The 24027-nt window shown below is 34.0% G+C and overlaps 2 protein-coding genes across 2 annotated transcripts; one reads left to right on the forward strand and one right to left on the reverse strand.

Annotated features, from left to right (window-relative positions):
- The first annotated feature begins 640 nt into the window (after positions 1-640).
- Positions 641-3887, forward strand: MAX2 (RNI-like superfamily protein). Its single transcript, XM_016314048.3, has one exon. It carries the CDS (start codon positions 1543-1545, stop codon positions 3700-3702), a length of 2160 nt encoding a protein of 719 aa, XP_016169534.1. The 5' UTR covers positions 641-1542; the 3' UTR covers positions 3703-3887.
- An 85-nt stretch (positions 3888-3972) lies between these two features.
- Positions 3973-16120, reverse strand: LOC107612252 (serine/threonine-protein kinase EDR1). The gene is made up of 17 exons (XM_088497392.1): positions 15710-16120; positions 13006-13392; positions 12634-12837; positions 12009-12197; positions 11151-11395; positions 10466-10573; positions 10155-10244; positions 9287-9382; positions 7557-7655; positions 6898-7003; positions 6027-6282; positions 5376-5499; positions 5268-5287; positions 4940-5096; positions 4500-4788; positions 4309-4381; positions 3973-4226 (listed from the first exon to the last, which is right to left on the reverse strand). The coding sequence occupies exons 2-17, from the start codon at positions 13252-13254 to the stop codon at positions 4144-4146; spliced, it is 2388 nt and encodes a 795-aa protein (XP_088353518.1). The 5' UTR covers positions 13255-13392; positions 15710-16120; the 3' UTR covers positions 3973-4143.
- Positions 16121-24027: the final 7907 nt, after the last annotated feature.

The raw sequence follows: 24027 nt of genomic DNA on the forward strand, positions 1-24027 counted from the left end.
TCCTCTCCGATAAAAGAGAAAATGAAAGAGCAAGGAAAGTCTCTACAACACTTCTAGCAAAACAATACATATAAGGAGTTATTAATTATGAAGGAATAACAAGTGGGAAGTATATAAAAGGAGCGTTTTCGGTAAGAGTGATTTGAAATAGGAAATGCAAAGCCAAAATTTTTAATTAAAAAAATATTTCTGACATTTATGATATGAGATATGATTATGAATGTTATAATTTCGATTTAACTCTTATTACATATTATAATTTTAAATAAAGTAATTAATTTTAAAAATTTATACTAAATTTAACAATTTTTTTATTTAAATCTTATTATGATTTTATGTTATACGTATCTAATTTATTTTTTTGATTTTACATAATTTTTTTTTTTGCGTTGATATGAACTTTACTCATATTTTTTAATATATTTTAAAAAAAAAAATTAGTTGTCTACACTCTACATAAGTGCTTGGGTAATGGGTATACAAGAATTTTACAACCCGCCACTTTGACATTTTCGATCCTTTCTCCGTTAAAGTTTTTATTACACGAAAAAACAAAATTACTCTCCCTGTGCATTAGATTCTTGAGTCCACATTGAATTATCATGTTTGATAAGAAGAAAAAAATATCATTATTGAAAATGTAATAGCTTGATAGACAGAGCCCCTAACAACCACAAAATTTGGATACTATAATAATGCTAGACAGAGTGCTTAAATTCATTATTATCCCATTAACCAAATATCAAAATTTAATTAATATTACTCTAGATCATGATCTATAGTTTTTACTTTTTTGTTCAGTATTCAGTTCAATAATACTAAGTTATTTATGAAATGAGTGAGGATCTCACACACACACGCAGGAGACAAAACAAGGGGTCATTATTCTAAATTCTAAACCTGCTGTCTATATTGATCGCCATGGAAAGAGAAATTAGCCAATCAGGCATCCACATCATCCTCTGCAGATGATTGATTGATTGTGAAGAAGGGGAAATGGGAGAAAAGATGATGGGCGGCTTTCATTCAAATTGAAGTAGCTGAGAACCAAACCAAATCCCATAGCCATAGCCAACCCTGAACCCTCCATCGTCCTCAATCTCAACCTCTCTGGAAGAGTAGAAGTATACAGAGACATACATACACATACACGAATCGTAATCACGTGGGTCTCCATGCCCCGACAAAAGCCAACTACACCACACCAGTACCCATTAATAGCAACCCTGTATATTTCTACATAGTGTACCATTACCATATACTACTATCCAATCTCACCCACTTTGCCCTTTCTCTCTCTGAATTTGGATCTTGGGTAAGTGCCAGAAAAGCCACCCACAAACTAACAATGATAAACTCATTACCTACTCAGCTTAAAAATCCAATATTTTTCGAATTTTAACAGAACCCAACACGCCCAATTAACCCATACAGCTTAAAAATCCAATCCTTTTTTTTCCCCGTCAATTTTCACAAAAATTCCTTTCCGTTCGGGGGCAAAAGAATACACAAGTTTAGAGGAGGAAAATAATACCTGTGTCGATGGCCGGAACCGGCGAAACGACGATGACCCACTTACCGCCGGAGATCTTGACGAACGTGTTCTCCGCCGTTTCGGACACGCGCACCCGCAACGCGATGTCGCTGGTGTGCCAGAGCTTCCGCTGCTTAGAACGCCGCACGCGCACCTCCCTCACGCTCCGAGGCAACGCGCGTGACCTCCATATCCTCCCAACTTGCTTCCGCTACGTCACCGACCTCGACCTCTCCCTGGTCTCGCCGTGGGGCCACGCGCTCTTCGCCGCCTCCACCAGCCACCAATCAGACCCGCAGCAACAAGCCATCGAGCTCCGGAACGCGTTCCCGCGCGTGACCTCACTCACGCTCTACGCGCGCTCCCCAGTGACCCTTCACCTCCTCCTCCTCGTCCCTTGGCCTGACCTCCGCCACGTGAAGCTTGTCAGGTGGCACGTGCGCCCGCCGGCATCGCAGCCGGGTACTGACTTCGCCGACCTCTTTCACCGTTGCCGGTCACTCACCTCCCTCGACCTCTCCTCCTTCTACCATTGGCCGGAGGACCTCCCTCCGGTTCTCGCCGCAAACCCCATAACCGCCGCGTCGATGCGGCGGCTCAACCTGCTCACGACATCTTTCACTGAAGGTTTCAAATCGCACGAAATTCAGCAGATCACGGCGTGGTGCCCTAATCTAGAGCACCTTCTCTTGGCTTGCACGTTCGATGCGAGGTACCTTGGTTACGTCGGCGACGAAACCCTAACTGCCATAGCTTCTAATTGCCCCAAATTGACGCTTCTTCACCTCGGCGATACCGCGTCGTTGTCGAATCGGCGAGGGAATCCTAATGATTCAGGGTTCAGTGACGAGGATGCTAGGATCAGCAGAGCGACCATGGTGGAGTTTTTCTCGGGTTTGCCATTACTTGAAGAATTGGTGCTAGACGTTTGTAAAAATGTCCGAGAGAGTTGTTTTGCTTTGGAAGTGTTGAATTCCAAGTGCCCAAGGTTGAGGACTTTGGGGTTGAGGCAGTTCCATGGGATTTGCTTGGCTATTGGGTCGCAGCTTGATGGGGTTGCTTTGTGTCAAGGATTGCAGTCTCTGAGTGTTGCGAACTGCGGGGATTTGAATGATATGGGTTTGATTGAGATTGGTAGAGGGTGTTCGAGGCTTGTGAAGTTCCATGTGCAGGGTTGCAAGCTCATCACAGAGAAGGGGTTGAGGACTCTGACTTGTTTGCTAAGAAAGACCTTGGTTGATGTGAAGGTCTCTTGCTGCCTCAACCTTGAGACTTTCGCAGCACTGAGGGCGTTGGAGCCCATAAGAGACCGCATTGAGAGGCTTCATGTGGATTGTGTGTGGAACGGGATGAAGGAAAGTGATGATGGCCTTGGCCAGAGTTTGCTCAATTTCGACCTCAACAAGTTGGAGGACGAGCAGTGTTTTGGTCAGGACTTTGCAAGCATGGATTCGGAAGGGACAAGCCAGAATAAGAGGCAGAGGTGCAGCTATTCGCCGCCACCAGAGGAGGTTGAGATTGATGATTCCCTAATGCAAAGCAATGGGAATGGTTACTGGGGAACCAGCTGGGACAAGCTGAAGTATCTCTCGCTTTGGATTGGAGTTGGTGATATGCTATCGCCATTGCCAATGGCAGGGTTGGAGGATTGCCCTAGCTTGGAGGAGATTAGGATAAGGGTGGAAGGAGATTGCAGGGGCAAGCCGAAACCGTCCGAGACTGAATTCGGCTTGAGCATTCTAGCTTGCTATCCTAATTTATCCAAGATGCAGCTGGATTGTGGTGACACAAGAGGTTACGCGCTGACTGCGCCGTCTGGGCAGATGGATTTGAGCCTGTGGGAAAGGTTCTTCCTGAATGGGATTGGCACTTTGAGTCTGGATGAGCTTGATTACTGGCCACCACAAGATGAAGATGTCAACCAGAGGAGTCTCTCCCTCCCAGCTGCAGGCTTGCTGCAAGAATGTTACACACTGAGAAAATTATTTATTCACGGTACCGCTCATGAGCATTTCATGAATTTTTTCCTTAAGATACCAAATCTCAGGGACGTGCAGCTGAGGGAAGATTATTATCCTGCCCCCGAGAGTGACATGAGTACGGAAATGAGGGTTGGTTCATGCAGCCGCTTTGAATATGCATTGAATAGGCGCCAAATTAGTGATTGAACTGTGATACTTCGTGATGTGACCATAAATAGAAACAAAAGAGTTGTTAACATAGATCATGCCACGATTTTGGCTTATATCTTTTGCTTCGCCCTCTATTTTTATTTTCCCCCCTTTTTGTTATCTGTAACAGTGCGACACTTGTGTCCAATTATAGAGAATAAAAAACTACTATATTCTGGGAATTTTAAAGGGGTTAGTTCTTTTCGTTGCACACGGAAAATGCAAGAGGGGGATAAGTAACAAAAAAGAGAGTTTGAAGCACAGGTGTACAACATAACAAGAGCTTCCATTCATATTTTCACCTGTTCTGAGAAGGGGGGAAAAGTAACAAAAAAGAACAAAGAAAAAACAAAATTCACAATAATCCACAACATTCAGCCGATAACACAATTGTAAAGCCTCTACCCGTGTTCTATGTACAAAAGGCATAAGATTGCATCAGCACATTGAGTACTCGATGTCCAACAAGCGTGAAAGAATCTCCTCACAACTTGGCCGTTCATGTGACTCTGCCCAACAGTCTGTAACAAAATAAAGTAGAATATTTTAAGGTTTTAGTTCATCGATCAAGAAGTGATTTCTATATAAAAGTAACATACGAACCTGAAATCAGCCTGCCTAGGGGGCCTTCAGGAATCTCCAATCTAGAACCCTCGTTAGCAACCGAATAAACCACCTGTCATCAGAGAAAAAATAGTCTCAGTACGAACGCTTCCAATTTTTGGGCACAAGTTTTCAATCCAGAAACAAAACAATCATTATGCAAAATGAGTATGTCATCCGTCTGAATATACCCTCTCAGGTGGTACACCTTCCCATGGTCTGCTCAAGGTACAGAGCTCCCAAATTATCACCCCAAGGCTAAAGATATCACATTTTTCGGTGAACGGTTCATTTCGGATGAGTTCAGGGGCCATCCATTCCGGAGTTCCAGCGGATGAGGGATCTTGCATGGGAGATTCTGTCATTATTCTTGAAAGCCCAAAATCACATATCTTGACGGTCCAATGCTTGTTCACTAGACAGTTTGCACTTTTCAGATCACGGTGAACAATCTTCATACGGTGAATGCACATCAACCCTCTATACACATAACCAATGAGTTCACATCAATGTTAACACAAATAAATGAAACTTGATATGATCTATAGGAAGATGACGAAGCAGTAATTGATGTGTGTAATGCATATTTAGCATAAATGATAGTGAAGATATAAATCACGATAACACTTGCCTACATATGTCACGCAACATCTTTAATCTTCGCCGCCAGCTAAGCTTTTTGTTTTGACCACTCAAATGTATCAAGTAATACAATGATCCCATCTCCATGTATTCCGTAACCATTGACAGATGAGGAGGCTTGGTGCAAGCACCGAGAAATAAGATAACTGCACAAAGTTTCACCACTATATAAATAACAGCAAGCAATAAGATTCATTAAACAATTTAAGAACAATTTAGTTTGCCTTGCATTGATTGCCATATCTAGAAGACATGTGCAAGATCAGTTGATGAAAGCCATAACTATAAGAGGAACTAGTTTGGATGTTGGAGAATACCATTAGGATGTCGGAGCCGGCTTGAACCAGAATAAAAGAGAAACAGAGTCAGCAAATGTTTGGTACACCAGAAAAAAATTGACAAATAGCATATTGAAGGCAAGAAACCTGAGAATTGAAATCTCATTGCAAAAGTCTTCCATGTTCTCAGCAGTTAAATCTTGCTCCAGGAAAACCTTGATTGCAACATCTGTGCCATTCCATATGCCACGGAAGACTTCCCCAAAAAACCCTGGAAAAAGAAAAACTACATTGATGGCCAAGCAAGCAACTATTTCTTCACTGAGCTTTGCTATATACAACAGTAGATTTTCACGAAATTCCAAATAAAGCCACTATTGCTTTATTTCAGTTACACAAATAAAAATGAAGGCAGAGATCAAAAGAATCTGGATGTCGATAACGTATTATTGAAAGCAATTCATGTAATAGATCACACATCATAATGAACCAATGGGCTTATTTCAATCATGATATATATAAGAGTACAGTGGCATCATTTAATTCATATAGCCGACCCCTTCTATTGGTAATGGCTTTGTCGTTGGAGGTGATATCTTATTCAAGAATTTACTTTAAAAATCAAAGGTATTATGATAGAATGTAAATTCCTTGTATGCTAAGACTCTAATTTTGATTCTTTCTCTAAGAATTCCATCAGCTGGATTTCGTTTATCAAATGCCAAAACAATGACATTGAATTGCACTACACAGATAATAGATTGTATAGTTTCAGCAAGTATGAAACAGAATACTTACCAATCCCTACACGAGTTCCAACAGTTAATTCTGTGAAATTAATATTCCATTCTTCATATGGCAACAGAGGCTTATTGTTGAACATTGGAGATTCAAGGACTTTATTCCAAGTTGACTCCAGCTCATGGTTCACGTCACGTCTTGATGGCCCACTTCTCTCAGAAGACTGACCTCGATATTCATGTGGGGAAGACGGTAATGACATTGCCTTTTGTGAATTTACATGGACATGACCATCAAGATGAAAATTTGACACCTGTTATAGTTGAATATAAACAGTAACTTATCAGGTGCAAGAATCACATTCTTTCAAATACAGTTCATACAACTCAGCAGGTATAATTTAACCCTTTAAGCCTCATCCTAAGAGATCATACTTAACCTAACTAAAATTTGACCACAGACCCATTAAACCCTATTTGCTGCCCCACCAAATCTTCTTGGGTACTTTATATACTCATCCCTTTACCATTATATTTTCTTTTTCCTATCTCAACTAAATAACAAACGGCATCCATAAAAGAGTTGAGTACAATGTTCTGGATTACGAGAAAATCATGACATTCAAATATTATTTAAAAGAACACAATGCAAGAGATAACGGAGAATCTAGTCCAGAATTATTTTGGGTAGAGAAGTGAAAAATGCAGTTTGCCAGCTACAGAGAAGTCAAAATTCTTAACATGACAAGATTGATCTCATTCAATCGAGAAATGAACATTTGATCAGGACTATCTAAATAACAGGTCAAAGATATTCCAGACAGGGAAAACCAAGGAACTGTTTCATTAGATGCCAAAAATGCCAGGAAAGAGAAACAAATGTTTAAATAAAAACATATTGCTTTGTCACCAAAGTAATACACACATACATTTTGCTGAAGATTTGCTTCATTAATTTGATTGTTTCGAGAATGGGAGAATGAATTATCATCCCCCCGTTTTTGCTTCAAGGTTTCATTCATTGCCCGCACAGCCCTACAGATCATGAATTGTCACGCAACATACATCTCAGCCAATACAGAATAAAATAAATAATTCAAAGAACAAATGGCTATGCATAACGAAAATTAGAAACAATGGGATATTAAATTAGTCAACTCAAATATTACTCATGCATGGTATGCAACAGCAATTAAAAGAAGCAGAACCCAGTGAAAATAATCATACCTCTCATCATAACAAGTCAAGTTAGTTCATTTTGAAGTTGAGTTAGATTAACCGATCACACAATTCTAGTCCAATGATGGTTAATTTTTTGTGTATTTTTTGTAGAAGTAAAGGGAAAACATGTTAATGAAGACTCAATTAGCACAGACCCTCTTTAATACACTGACCTACCCTCACACCTGTTCCTTCAAAGCATACTAAAAAGTTTGTTGCAGAAAAAAAAATGAGGAGGTCAATATCTGCATCTGAAAAATCATGCATTTCCAAACAATTCACTCTAGAATTTCAAAGCAGGTACGATGTGCCAGCAAACTTCACAATGAATTAAGTAAATAACAAGCATTTTAGAATAATAATCAACCTAACAATATCATCACCAATCTCTGGTGTAATGCTGATGCTTCTTCTTCGTGGCCGACGTGGTTCTGATGAGGATGCACCATCTGACCTATAGCTGGATCTGAGACCCAATAAACTTCTCTTATAAATCATAGCTTTAAAAGAATAAAAATAAAAATAAAAAACCAACATGCCATGCAAACAGAGACTCATGAATAAGAGAAGAAAATGGAACAATAAAAAAACAAAAGTTAATCTTGTACAAAATCCAATTTAATATACCTCCAAATTGAGGAAACATGAACTTACATCATAGAATATACAGCAAGACAATGAATATATGCCTCCAAAGTAACAACAAAATTATGGGCAGAAAAGGTTAAGTATCACAGTAGTCCTAGTCCAGTGCACCTTCTATTGATAATTCAGGTGTTTTCACGTCTTTATTTATTTATTTTTTTGTTCCCCTCAATATACTGGTAATTAAAAAGTATTACTCGAGCTTAAGGGTTAATTGCAGTGCAGAGACAAGATATGTGTTGTATGAGATTGAGTGTTGCTACTAAAAACCAAGAAATATGCACGTGTCACAGGGATGAGTGTGTTGCACTGGATAAGTCGACATAATAGATAGGACTAGGAACAAATACATTAGAGATAAAGATTATATAGAAAATACCATTAAAAGATGGTAGAATATTGTCTTAATGATTTAGTTACTTGTGGAGACAACCTGTAAGAGCTTAGTCAGGATACTAGATCAAATGTCGGGTTGAGTCTTATTGGAGCTAAACAGATACAAAGAAACTACTAGTGAAATGTCGTTAGTTTATTTCAGTGAATCTCAAGACAAATCTATGATTGATGTATTTGGTCACAACTCGAGTAGCATGTCATTCGATAAGGACTATTTGAACACTTTAAAAAACTAAACTATCACTGTATTTTACTGAAAAGGAAAAGAAACATTAAATATCTTCCATAAGACAGTTTTAGTTAAGTAAATGCAAAATCATTAAATCTATAATCCAAAAAATTCAGTCACATATAATTATTAATGTTCCTATGCAAACAAGACAAATGCCAAAAACACGACAAAGCAACAAAAATATGGTGAAGAAAAGGGATGAGGAGGGAATAAAGAAAACAAAATGGACTTGCCCCCTAATTGCACATAGTATGAGATTTCAAAAACATGCAAGGAATACAACCACCGCCAAGCTTTATCACAAAAGGCTGAGTTAGCTACATGAATCAATCAGCACCATAGTACCCTACTACAGATCATATCTGAGTTTAGCCCATATATTTAAACTTCTTTTAATAATTTCTTCTGAAATTTCCTTAGGTCTCCTAAATGTAGCTTCAGGACTATCCTCCATCTGATGTACTCTTCTAACTGGAGCTTCTAAAGGTCTTTCGCAAACATATCCATCCACCTATGACAAGATTCTACCATCTTTATAATCAATGCTACCAGCAACTCTCTATAATTACCTTCATTCCTAAACTATTTATGACCAGTCATGCTATGGTGCAGAGCAGTTTCAATGAAGATTGAAGATTACCCTTTTATAATTGAGGGGGTGGGAACCAAACAAATAAATAGACAGACAAACATTATGTGCAATGTACAGACTCTAAAATTTAGTTATAATCTTCACTCTTCACAAAATTTTACTCGATACTTAAAAAACTCCCATTTATGTCCGGGAACTATACAACATAAGCAAATACTATGGATCAACAAACCTTGATGTAGCCTGATCATCAGCAAAATCTCTAAATGCTGTCCTATCACCACTTAGCAGGGACCGTGCACGCGCCCGAAATGATGGATGTTCTGGACTGCAAAACCAGAAATATGTGAATCACAAAATGACTGACCATAAATTTTTAATTCCATATTCAGTATGTGTAATTTGGAGACAGTATAGATAAATTTAGCACTAAATTCATAAAAATAGTAAAATAGTCAGACTAATTAAAAGCAAGAAATACGCATATGCTAACCTATAAGTGAATAGACACACACAGAAAAGACAGTTCATAAATTTCTTTAATTTCAAAGTTATTATGTGCAATTTGGAGATTGTTTTGACACATTTGCCTACACAGATCAGTTGGAAACACAACTAGCAGGTCGGAAACAAAAATATGGGTAACATATTGGCAATTGATTCTAAGAATGGTACATAAGATATGTAGATTATTTAGATACTCTCACCACTAAAGGTAAATATGAAAACTGTGATAAAGCAGTAGCGAACTTCACAATCACAGGCCCGTATTAACTTTTTATAAAAGAATTCCCAATTTGAAAGAATAATCAATGATAAGCTCAGCTAATCTATTATATCATATTGCATAAATGACAATTTCATTGTTGATATCTTCATATTTTCATCAAAGCTTGGTCTAGCTAACAACATCTACATCTCTGCCTTATAAGGGAGAGAATGCTGTAGCCCATCACCATGCTGAAACTGAAAAGCTTATATGGAGCAGGGACAACAAAGCATGAAAAACTGAGATCATGAATAATAATGCTTAAATGTGAGTCTAAGCCTAACATATGCACACTCATATCAATCTTAAAAAAAAAGGAATTATGAATAACCTTGAACTAGCTGTCCTCTGTTCAGCAATGGCTTTTCTCCGACTACGCCGACCAAATGCAGTTGCAATGTTGGGTTCACTATGAGACAAACTGAGGGAATTGACAAAACCAATCAACAAGAAACGGTTGGTGTTGTACACCTTTTAGAGACTCTAGTAAAAAAAGGTTTCACATAATCATACAAAAAGGTTGACCCTAATTAACAAAAAGACTATACACTGAAAATAAAATAGAAGAACGTCTTTAATTCAATTGAGAATAACTGGAGAAGGCTAAAGCAAAACATCTCAAGATCAATGCAAAAGTATTACCTCAAACAACTGTTTGATCGTAACATCATGTTACGTAAGGATCGGCCTGATGCATTCGAAGAAGCTTCAAATCTTCTGTGAAATTGGAGGTTTTCCTCCTTCTCAGCACTGTCAGAGGGGACCAAGAAAACCAACACCAGTAAATTCACAACTCTTACTGGAAGAACAAGTAAAAAAAAAATAGAGGACTAAAAATTTTGTATCTCACAATCAATGGCATAATAAGAAGTAGAAATCAAAAGTAATAAAGCAAAAAGCTTTCTCAAACTTTGAACCTCCCCTTTCTATACATCTCCAATTTGAGTTCCCCTATTTTAACTTGCAACAATGTTATCCTCATTGACTTTGCTGCTGGGAGATGATGTGGAACCATATCACATCAGAGGAAAAATATGCGGTGTCAACGTTTATTTAACAAGAGAATTAGAAAACTTAATTGCAATACTATGGTTACAACTAACACATGTATGGCTTTTTTTCTTTTACTTGTAAGGAGGATCTGTTATCCTCCCATCTTATATTATTTTTCTGTAGTCTTGATGGTATCAATTTTTTTCCAACAAAAAGTTATACATATATTAAGATGAGGAGCACCAATATCAAATTTCAATGAAATTAAAGGAAACAAAAGTAAGATAATCCCAAGCAATAGTAACAACGGTTTTCAAATCCACTTTGATCTAACCTCTCTGAAACCCCATATAAGGGACTGTTTGGTTCTAATGGTGAATCACAAGAATCATTTTCTGCTGAATCACTCTCTCCTGCTGCAGAAATATGAGTCATAATAACTGCCTTGGTTGATCGTGGTAACAATTGGCCCGGAAATCGCATAAGATCAACCAGCATTTCCACAGAATTCAATTCAACAATCACAGACATGTGTTTGTATGAGTCTATGCATTCAACAGTCCCATCATTTGGCAAGCCCTGATGAAAAATGAAGTGCAATAAATATCCTTCAAAATTTAGATATGATTATGAACAAAACAAAATAACAAAGCAAGCCCTTAACCTCTTATACCAATAGGGGAGAAAGGCACAAAAACTAGCAAACAACATGGAATAGTGAATATTTGCCATTAAGTATTTCTCTAAACACACCAACTATATTGAGTGGACAACTTAACAAGATAGAAATGATTGTATTAGACTTGAAGTTCTTATAACACCTATCATGGACAAAACAGTAGAATCTCATTGTAGGCAGTTTAGACATGCGAGAATACCATAAGAAGCAATTGAATGGAGAGCAGCACAATGGCTAGAGGTGGAGAACATTAAAAACGCCAATTGAAAGTTATTCACAAGACTTAATTTAATGGCTTGTCTGAAAACATGGTTTACAGGTAGGAAATAATGGGTTGCAGTCTCATCTAGTGGGAAAAAGCCTAGTAGTTGTGGTTTTTGTTGTTGTTGTTGTTGTTGTTGTTAATGTTGTTGTTGTTGTTGTTGCATATGAATTATATTAACAACTCCATAAACTAGTAATCAAGTGTATAGAAGAGAACAAACAAGCCCACCAAGAGATATTGGAGCTCACCACCACAAGCCTACTTTCAAGACCTACAGTATCAGCTAATGCTTTGAATAAGATAGCTCGAGGACGGCATGAACCATGTTTAATTTGCCCAAGCATCTGGACACCTCGATTTTCAAACAAGTGGCAGGTTTCATCTAGTGCAGCTTTTGCTGGACTTTCCACATTGGGTCTCTTATAAAAATCAGTAACCTGTGTAGAAATATGGGTAAAAGTAAAAATGAAAGAACATAGAAAATAAACAAAATATTATTCCACTAAACAAAATTAGCCAAAAATAAATGATCCAATCATCAGACTAATCACTTATAATAATTATTGGGCACCAGTTTCACCAAAACAAAGTTGCAGCTGGCTAAAAGCAAAAGGAAAAGTATTAGCAAATATAAATTTTAAATTATCAAAATGTTTCTTGAAAACTTTGCACTATAATTCATGTGAAAATTGTTCGGCAAAAGAATCAGTTAAATGCATTATTTGAAGCAATAAACACTGAAACAGTAAAATACATTTGTGTAAAAGGAAAAGAAAAAACTTATAAGGTGTTGAAAACTGCCCAACAATCATATAGTAGGCATCCTCATACTCAAAAAGAGAGGTACACAACAAGATATAATAAAGTACATACTAATCCAGCTATCTTCTTAATAACTGCAGCTGGATTCGAATTTAATCCTTTAACTAATGCCACAATCAGTTGCTTTAACATGGACAGCTTTTTATCTCTTTCTGAATCCACAAGAATGATATCAACCCTAAAACCCTCTCCACTCAAAGCATGAAGCTCGTCCAAGGTAGGAATACTATCAAAACGTTCTCTGAGTCTTGTGTCCTGGACATGATCAGATTAATTAGTAACAAGACTATTTAGATAGCGAAACAAGAAGCACAGTACCACCACAAAACTGAAACAATAATGCATGTCATGATCCATGGATGAGCAGCACTATTGAACAATGTAAAACTATAACCAAATAAAAATGGCATAATAAATCCTCACCGGAATGATTGAATAAAATCCATTTGGAATTGGCTCTTGTAGAATTCCTGTGCTCCAGAGAACTTGAGATGCATTTTTAGGTGACAAAATATCATTACCAGAATGTCTAGGGGATTCTTTATTGTTTAAGGCCTCCTCTTGAGAACCCAATGAAACAGATCCAAATTTTTCAACGAAATCAGACGGCCACCATGAAACATTAGATGGACCTTGCTCTGACGGGCCTGCATCTTCTCGTGTCTCCTCCATGGTCTTATATATTTGGAATTTAAAACCATCTCGCCACAGTTCTTAACCCATAAGAGACATATCAAGCTAAAGATAGTCTTTTAATTTGTAATCATTGAAATATAAACTTCAGCAGCTTCAATTGTACCAAGCTGCAGCCTAAATGAATCAAATAACAAAATATGAAAACGAGAAATCAACATTTGCAAACAAAAGGAAATAGAATTTTCAAAATCATCACATAACACATCAAAAGCATGTACAACTAACATGCAATAAAATCAATGTACAAAAATGAAGCTTGCAATTTTGTTAGAATTTCCTCAACTCCACCCATATATCATCTATAAATCTGTTAGGGTGGCAAAATCATACAGGGATCCATTAGCCATCAAGTTCAATTATTTATGGAAAAGTATGATTTCAAAAGTGGACAGTTATTTCTTAATGGAGGTAGTATTTATTAATTGGGCCATGCATGAACTGAACTTTTCAAATACAATTTTTTTCATATAATGGATTAATGGTTTGGTTTTGACCCATCCATTTTTCACTAATAAAAAAAATCCATATTTGGAGCTCACAAGATATAAGGAGGCAAAGACAATCTAACTCAATCATCCACAATGCAAGAGAGTAAATCTCTCAGTTTAACATTTACAACCAACAAAAACCAGATGATACTAAATGTGGGGTGGGTAATCTTTCCTCACTCTCTGAAGGAAAGAACCCACATGATAAAAGGTTGACTATTGAGAGCTTCTGTATATCATTTCCAACAGAGATCCATTTCCCATTAATGAAAATTGTACATAAAGAAACACTACGATTCATTCTTGTACATCAATGATGCAGAATACTGATTCATATTCCAGAAATACAAGGAAAACAAAAAACTAGGATAAATGGCAGAACTTATCTTCAGTATGCACAAGTGGACAAGGTTATACTGCACATCCATTAAGTATTCAAATAACTTAACCATTCTTGTAATGGACAAACATCTTATGTTCACATCCATGCACATAATGCTATGGGGATTTACACAAATGCACCAATTTAAACTGTAATGTGCTAAGATAGAACTATAAAGGTTACTGATGTCAAATTATGCTAACATCTATACAATCGGATTATCTTAGTGCATGATAGGATAACATTGTCCAATGTTCTAGCGTTTAGACATCCAAGTCATGTTATTTATTCAATTGTAACTCTAAATGCACCAGCATCCACATAGGAACTTACCATATTTTGTACCTCTTTTTTAAAAACTCTGATTTTTACTAGTTTATTAAATTATCCTCCAAATTCTAAGCCAAACAATAACTCGGCACTTCACGTGACCAACAATGGTTTATATATGGAAACACTATATGCATTATGCATATCAGTATGTAAACTCCACTGAAGCAAAAAGGAAATCCTTTAGTGTAAAATCAAACACTGCATCAACACATGAAACAACATTGGTACCATTATTATTCTTTACAATCCTCATCATAATAAATGTTGCACATAAAAGTGCAAACTCTAGCCAAGCTAAAGTCACCAAAAAATAACTATTATTTGACATACCAAAGCTCTCTTATCTCACGTATCTCCGTTTTGAGCTATACTACTTCATTTTTCATCCTGAATTTTCAATCTAAACTGATTATTCCTGCGCAAGATAATCCTAATCTATTCTCTTCCCAGGATAGATTGTTTTCATTATTCCCCTACATTGTCTTCCCGTTTGTGGTTTCTAGAACGTGTTTTAGGGAGCTCCAGATTTCGTTTCAAATAATTCTTTCTGTTTTGTTTTATAAGACATTCGAATAATCCGATCAGTATTATTGCCAAAAAAAAGGCAACGAAATCTCATTGCACTAACTGTGGTCAACTACATAGTATTTTATCATAATCCTTATCTATAGTCAAACCACTAAAACACAACAACACTGTGATTTACCACACAGCAGCTTCTAAAAATAACGACACAAAAATCCACTTAAATGTAAGACTCTACTCATATGACGAACACTCAAATAGCAGGGAAAAAGAAAAATCAGAAGCAAATATAAGAATGCCTGCACTGTACAATTCAATATACACTGCAAAACCTCAAAAGTTCAGCTGAGCCAGTTCGTTTTCACGGATTCTAATTCCGATTTTCATAACCGAGAGCAGCACAACAAAACAGATTCACTTAGAAAACTGCATTCGGATCAAACAGAAAAGAAAGAAAGAGAGAGGAGTAGACCTACATATGTATTAACGTAACGTACGAACTCAGCTCGTTTTGAGTTTTGACTCGAAATCAAGAGGAAAGCCAGAAATCGAAGTCGATCGTAGGAAAGCACGTGGAAAGAAGCAATGCGGAAACGTGAAACCGATAATGCTAAGATAGAAGCTAAAGGATAACGGAAAATCGAAGGAAAGAAATGTAAATAAAAGAAAGGAAACGGTAATCGAGAAGAGAGAGTGAGTTTACCGCAATTGGATCGGAGGATTGGAGGTGGAATCTGGCATTTGAATCTGAAATTCCGTTACAGAGAGAGTGGAATCAAAATCATCATCACCGTGTGGAGAGAGAGAGAGAGAGAGAGAGAGAGAGAGGTTTGTGTGTTGTGAGGTTAGTCGTATGGGTTTATGGATTAAAGAGAGGGGGAGAGGGGAGAGGGGAGAAAGCGATGGGGTTATGATGTTGGGGGTGTTGATGAGAGAAGGGAGAGTGATGAATGAAGGGGGAGAAGGGGGGAGAGAGGGGAGAGGAGGTGGTGAGTCACGTGCAGGGAGAGAGGGATCTGGGGACCTCTCCCCGACAGCCAGCTAGCAAAAGGGTTGGCTCACCAACATCCACACCTTCTTACGCGTCTAAACTAATACAACCATCTTCCCCTTCTCTACTTCCTCTCTTACACTTTCTTACCCTGACTTTTACTACCTTCTTTTTTCTTTTACTTCTTTAATTCCTTTTTCCTTTTTTCACCATTATTATTGCATTTGATTAGTATTTACTAATGTTATGTATTATAAATATAACTTTTAAATGTCAAGTATTTTTCACCTCTTAAATTAATTTTTAAGATTAAATTAGGGTCAACAATATTTGAATTGGATAGCATTTTATATTAGTCTAGTAACTCATCCAAAAATAGAAAAATATTAATTTTACTTATAAGATAAAATGAATATTTACAAATAGCTGGAATTAAATAAGTGATAAATTCTCCTTTGTTTTAATAAAGAGTAAAGTATTGTTTTTGTTTCCAACGTTTGGGGTAAGTCCTATTTGTGTCCCTAACGTTTAAATCGTCATATTTGTATCCTTAACGTTTATAAAAGTGATTCAATGTTATCCTACTATCAATTATACTAACAAATTAGATTATATTTTTCAATTATTCTCACTTGAATGTATTCATTCTCAATTAGGTCTCATTTGGATGTGTTCGATTTTAATATTATACCCATAATTTGTATTTAGATTCAATTATGTCCCTAAAAAAGTGAATTATGTAAATGTTGTAGGAATTAGTTTCAACATTTGATGAGCTATTTTTCGGAGTAGATCATTGATTCTATCCCAAACATTTGTTTTCTAACTTCAAGAAGAAATTTTTAAAACTCAAACTAAAGCGCTCATGATGTGTAATTGATGGCAGGATAACATTGAATCACTTTTATAAACATTAGAGATACAAATAGGACGATTTAAACGTTAGAGACACAAATAGGATTTACGGCAAACGTTGGGGACAAAAACGATACTTTACTCTTTAATAAAATATTTTGAATCCGAATCACATAAGTGGGGAAATTTGTTAAGAAAGCTTTAATTTGTTGATGACTTTTTATGAGTCTAATGTATGTAGTTAATCATATCTATTATATATACTATTAAAATCGATTTTCTTTTCAATTAATAATATAGATAACGTGTAATGTATTTCTTGATTTATTTTATTTAATTTATTTAAATGCATTAATTAATTAATCACTTATTGATTTAATTAAGATAAATATCAAATTATTGATTAAAATTATTTGATCATATTAACTATAACTAATAATCACATTAATTATTTAATTTGATTGAAAAAAAATAAATTAATTTTGTCTTAATTTACATTAATTTTTGCTTTATGTATTTTGATTAATAATTTTTAAAAATATTATAATTAATTATTATTTTATTTAATTATCAATTTATTTAATATTTTGTTTAACTATATTGACTATAACTGATCAATTATTATTTAATTTAATTGGAATAAATAAATTAATTTTCTTTTAATTTGTATTAATTTACTTATTTATGTTGATTAATAATTTTTAAAAGTGTTATAATTTTTATACGTCATATTTATAAAAATATCTTTTATTTATTTAACTTACTTTATTGAGCCAAACAATTATTAATTCTTTTAGTTGAATATTATCGTTGATTTATGTTAGACTCAAACATTTTAACAAAAGACACTTAAAAGGGTGCAATCTTTCTTAATTAAAAAATAAATAGATTTATATGCTTAATATAATAGCTAATGTTTTGAACTAAGATAAAAAAAAAATAGATTGAAAAATTAGGTAAAAAAATTAACATTTAAAAAAAATTTGAAGATGATGCACTTGATTATAAATTTTTATTGTGTTTGTTTTTATTATTTTAAATTTAACTTTTTTTGTATGAGGTTTTTTAATATTATTTTTTTGTATTTTGGTATTTTAAAAAGTTTTTTTGGTCTAATAATTATTTTTTATAGAAATTAAAATTAATTCCAAATTAAAAAATTATGTAGTACAAATATTATTGTATTTAACTTAATTTATTTATATATTAATATAATTGATTGAAAATGATGAATGATAAATAAAATATTTATCATTATTTTAAAATAGATAATAAAATAAATTTTAGGGTATTATTTTATTTGGATCGTTAATAATTAATAAATATTTCCTTCAACATAAATTGAAATGTTAGTAAAAGAAGATCGATGAAAGAGTAAAATATGTCCAAAAAATATTTAAAAAAATCAAACAACTTTTTTTTTTTAAGGAAAAACCAAACAACTTTATATATTAACAGTATTAGTAAATAAAAAGAACCAATGCTACTATTTAATTATGTTTCTCCGAGTTATTATAAAATATTTAATTTTACAATACCTTAAAAACATATACAAAATTATATGTAATTGACTGATTTTGTAAGTTACTTTTACATTTAGAATTCATTAAAATTAATAAGTTTGATGTCATGTATTTGCATCTTTAATGCAGCATTACTGTTATTAAATGTAGTAACAATGGCCGGGGACCATTTCACTCTATTTTGCCATTAAGTCAACGGAATTGTTCTGATGCCTAATGGTGTGGAAAGTGTGATTTTCATTTTAATTGATTGTATCCTTTCTTCCCCCTCATATATATATAATTAATTATTTCGCATAACATAGACTCATCTTAAAAAAATAGATTGATCGCAATTTTTAAAAATTTTCAAAAAATTGAGTTTGAATAATTGAATAAAAAATACTTTAATAATTTAATTTAAAAAATATTATGTGAAATACAAATAAAAAATACTTTTATTTGAATTTATGTGAAATATAAATAAAAAATATTAAAAACCATCAAAATATTTGTTACACTTATTTATTAACTCAATTTTTTTAATTTAATTTTTTAATTTAATAATTTAATAATATACTTCATCTCATACTTTAAAATATTAATAAATAATTAATAATAAAAAATAATAAATTCTAATTCACCATCTAACATTTCTGAATACAGGCAGTCAGGCACACATAACTAAACAAAGACTTTGAAGTTTGAATATATGTGGAATAGCAGAGTCCTTTGGTACTGGTAGGTACAATCTTGGTGGACCCAAAGGTCAATGGACTCCAGCCAGTCCAAGCCTGATAAATCAAGCTGCCACGCACGTGGGGTATTAATATAATACCAAGTCACCAAAATATTGGGCAATTATTATAAATTGCTTATCATAATTTTTCATTTTTTTCCTTTGCTAGATCTCTTATCACAGTTTCTTTGCCCTTATCTTTCATTCTTTTTATAATTGCTATCGTATATTCTTTTAAAAAAATATTTATATACCGAAAAAAATCAATCATGAAATAATTGAATATATATTATTTAATTTATTTTTAATGTACTGCATTTTAATATATATATATATATATAAAATACTAACTTTTTATACACGCATTTAATGTAAAAGGAATTCACAAAATGTAAAAAAATATAAATTGAAAATGTCGTATTAAATTTTAATTAAAACCAAAATCAGAAAATTGTTTATTTGATTAATACCATCCTATTTTAAGTTTTCTACATTTTTAAAATAATGAAATTAAATAATAAATTTTAGTATTTACATTCACAAATAAAGTATAAATATTAGAAACAAATTAAAAGGAAAATGATAATGTATTATTGTGGCTAAATATATAAAAATAAAAAACGAAAAAAGAAAATATGAACACACCATACTTTCTTCATTTGCTTTTTCTTTCTCTAATGAAATGCTCATTTTAAGATGCTATGCACTGACAATAAATAAAACAAAGTTTTAAACTCTCATCTCTAACTAATTTATATTTGTAAGAATTTTTCCTAACCAAAAAATAGTGTGTAAGATTTTTAAGATGATGACTGTAATTTAGTTAAATATTTTCATTACTATATATATTTATTGTTATGATAATATATAATTAAATCTTGTGATTTTTTTATATTAACATTGCATACAATTAAAAAAAAGTTTAATTATTTTGTAAGTTTTTATAATTTTATTAAATTTTTAATTAATTTTTTATTTTTTTAATTAAATCTGTATACTAATTAATTTTTTTTAATTAAGTCTTTATTGACATTAAACGTCTAAAATGTTAGTAAAATGTGAATTTACTTATTTATCTATATTCTATATTTATAATTTCTACTCTTATCGTCCTCTACTATTTTCCTACCTTGTCCACTATCTCCTCAAACAAATAAACAGGTAAAACACAAAAATTATTACAAATTATCTTATTTGGAGTTATTCAAATTCAGCAGCTAAATTTTAAAGATTGCAGTTGAAGTAGTTACTAGAAACTCTAACCTAGCAATCATGAAGTTACAAGTGATAACAATGTAATTGTACACTAAAAATATAAATTTTTTGTATAAAAATAATTTTAAGATGGTTCAAAAATATGGCAAGTCTAATTCTTGTTAAAGGTGTTGAATAAAAGGATGAAATAAAAAAAAAAACATCTTGAGAAGTTGAATTTTTTTTTAATGGGAACTAAATTGGTGAAAATAGATTGATTGAATTTGAAGTGTAGAGAGTGTCATCCAGTTAAAAAAAAAAACCAAATTAAGTATTCTTTCACTAATATCACATGTCATGAGCACCCTTTTATTAGAACTTTAACTTGTGGAAATCAACTTTTTCCATTTTTAGTTATAAAAGACTTGAAATGTTGGGAACACCCAACAATATTTTCTGTAACACCCTACCATACAAAACTTTACGCTTAAGTCGTAAAACAGAGGTGGTGTAGTATTACGACCTCTAAAATAAAATGAGTACATATAATAGCAAAAGAATTATAATATGCTAGGAGTCTTGAAGAATAGAGGAAATAAAAATCGCAAAATAAAAACGCAACGCTCAAGGAACGAGTTAACTTGCGTGCTAAGAAAACCATAACTACTAAACACAAGATGACAGAAGTAGGAATAGAGTGCCAAAGATACAAAATAATAAGCTCCTAACTCAGCCTGCGAAGTCAAGACTGGCCGTAGAATATTTACACATATATACATACATATCAAAAACCCAAAAGTACATATACATAATCCTGCCTCTCCATAAACTTTTAAGAGGATAAAAAAGAACAAGTTATGTGGAGAGAAATCCAAGTATATATATATATATCATAGCATAACAAAATAACCCAGTAACCACTCCGCTTCAAGAGTCCAGACGCCTAACGAGATGCCTCTCGACCTGCATCTGAAAAACAACAACATAGTATGGAATGAGAACCGGATGTTCTTAGTATGGTAAAGGTGCCACACACATAATATATAAGGCCCTGGGAATGCCAAAGGCAATCCTAGAATGTCGACTCTCAAATTATAGAGCTTAAAGTATTAAAAAGAAGTCATAAAAGGTGGTTTTCTAAGAATATTTAAACCTAACTTAACTTAACCTTAAACCTAAGTCCCATACTGCCATTCTTCCATACCTCCAACTCCATTATGCATTTTCACAGACAAATAAACAGATAAAGGCAAGCACAAGAATATTACAATTACTACAGGTAACAAATACACATTTAACATGGCAGGTACATATAGGCACACCCAATTAAAGCACAAGCAAGTAATTCAAGTATTATGCATATGATGCATGCCTGTCCTATGGCTGATGAGGCTCATCTGTCGGTTATCCAGCCAACCCAACAAGTCTGAATTGTACTTAGACTGTCCCCGACGTGCATCCCCAAGAGTCTATGCATATCTTTATCTCAAATAATCAATATTGCTCAATGGGGGTAACATTTCCCGGAAATTTATATAGTGTCAGGTCACACTTACGTCATAGGGTCAACAGAGTATCGAATTCTCTACATGGTACACGTGGTGGCAAGCCACGGTACTTTATCCAGGGAATCTCGCATCTCAAATTATTCAAATTCATAAGCCATATAAGTAATTCAATTATAATTCATCAACATCCGCATCATTCTCAATCGCATCTCATTCATCATTATACATCAATCATATTCAATCCTTATCCTTCATTATCACATCTCCCATTCCTTCCATCAATAGTTCCAATTCAAAACATAATTCATTATTTTCTAAGTGAATCAAACTTAAAACATGCTCATTTTCTTAATAACTCAAAATCGAACCATATAACCTTTGAATTTAAATCTTTTTAAATAATCATATAAACAAAATCTCTAATTTTTATAAAATTTCGACAGCATCTCTTCTAAAACTCGGACTTTGCCACCCTTTTTGGGTCCAAACCTGCATTCTTTTCAATTCAACATACCCTTCCTCATCATCATAACAATCACCACAATAAATCTACCTCAGATCAACAATTAAACTCATACAATATTCAAATCCAACAACCAAAATTCAATTAAGAATCATAGTTCACAAATCCTAGGCTTTTAACACAAAATACCTCATTATCACACCAACATCTACAATAGTTATACCTCAAATCAATAATTCACCAAATCACCAGTTAATCAACAAGCACCAAACCAACTATGTTCATCAACAGAATACTAAGTATTAAATATACACATGCAATCCAACTTATCCTATGGTCATCTAGTCTAAGTTTTCACAGAACATTATATATTAAATGTAAGAAACCTAAACTATACCTTAGCTGATTCCCAAGTATTATTCCAAGATAATTTTTCCTAAAGAACACAGCCCTCAAAACCTCAACTAATAAGCTTCTTCCAAGTTCCAATATTCACAATTTCAAGCTCCAATTATTTATTCACAACCTAATACACATTTATAACACATATATATCCAATTTAATACTCAAAGCTCAAATTCAATGAAATTAAAATAAAATTATCGTATCCTCACCTTACCTAAGCTTCACATAAGCAAGAGTGAACATTTTCCTCAAGCTAATTGGATCCTAAAACATCAGAAATCAAAGAAATTCAACATTCCTTCTCAAAATTCAAAAATTGGGGGAAAGAAGAGGCTGAGGTGAACTAACAAGTTACCTATGAAATTGTTCCGGTAGAAACGTAGAGCTCGACGCGATAAACGCGTGGCCGCAGACAGTGCGGCGATTGGAGCTCGGACGGAGAAGTTACGGCGTCCGGAGTTCACCGTAAGGGTTTCGGGAGCTTTCTCTCTTCCCTGGAAGCATTTCACGTTGCTTCAGCTGAATGAGGAAGAGAAAGGAGTTTGGCTTCATTTAATGAGTTGGTCCGGTTGGACCGACATCCCGATTTGGGTCAGGTTCAATCGGTTCAGTCTATTCGGTTCAATTTTGGACCGTTTTTTTTTAAATTGGTGTCAAAATTCTCGTTTCAATGAGCTTTATCCTAATTTGATATAATTTTCATATTTCTAATCCTCCTTATTAAAAACTAATTTACTGACTAATTATCTACTAATTAATCCGGGTTTATATTTTCTGCCAACTACCCTATTTAGTAACGAGTCTTGGGATAAAAAGGAACACACTAGATATCACATTGTAACTATTGGACAATGAACTCCCTCCTCAAAATGGCTTTACACTATAAAAGGACCTCAAGTCACCTCTAAAGAGGGACTTTTTTTTAACTTGGAAGCTCATATCCATTCTTTTCTCTCCTCAAATTCTTCTCATTGTTCTTCATTTTGTTCATCAACTTCATACATAAAATTAGCATCGGGTGTTCCACCAGAATACTCGACAGCAAGATTAATCAATCCTTGCTCACTTTAAAAGAGCTCATTCATCCTCTTGTGACATTAGTGGAGGTCTCAACACTTGTTCTCCACCTCTATTTTTCATTATTAGTTCTTGTGTTGCTTATTTGCGATTAATATAAGTGTATTCCTCACAAATTTACTTACCCTTGATATCTTATTTTAATCTTTTTTTTACTTAATCTATTTTTAACAATTGAAAACTTTTTTAGGGTAAAGAACACTTCCACGTTCAACTTCACCTTGTCTTCTCACTTAATACGATTCTTTTTCTTCTTCTTTACCTTTTCTCTTTAGCTTTACTCCCCA

Source organism: Arachis ipaensis, chromosome B8 (assembly GCF_059453495.1).
Source record: "Arachis ipaensis isolate K30076 ecotype BB chromosome B8, ASM5945349v1, whole genome shotgun sequence".
Classification (NCBI taxonomy): domain Eukaryota; kingdom Viridiplantae; phylum Streptophyta; class Magnoliopsida; order Fabales; family Fabaceae; genus Arachis; species Arachis ipaensis.

What these genes read in the sequence shown, in the direction of transcription:
- LOC107612252 (XM_088497392.1), bottom strand. Translation starts at nt 13,254, where the DNA reads ATGGAGGAGACACGAGAAGATGCAGGCCCGTCAGAGCAAGGTCCATCT. An exon ending in CAGAGGACAGCTAGTTCAAG is followed by an intron (nt 9,383 to 10,154) that starts GTTATTCATAAT and finishes CTGGTTTTGCAG; the next exon opens with TCCAGAACATCCATCATTTC. An exon ending in AATGAGATTTCAATTCTCAG is followed by an intron (nt 5,288 to 5,375) that starts GTTTCTTGCCTT and finishes TTCTGGTTCAAG; the next exon opens with CCGGCTCCGACATCCTAATG.
- MAX2 (XM_016314048.3), top strand. Translation starts at nt 1,543, where the DNA reads ATGGCCGGAACCGGCGAAACGACGATGACCCACTTACCGCCGGAGATC.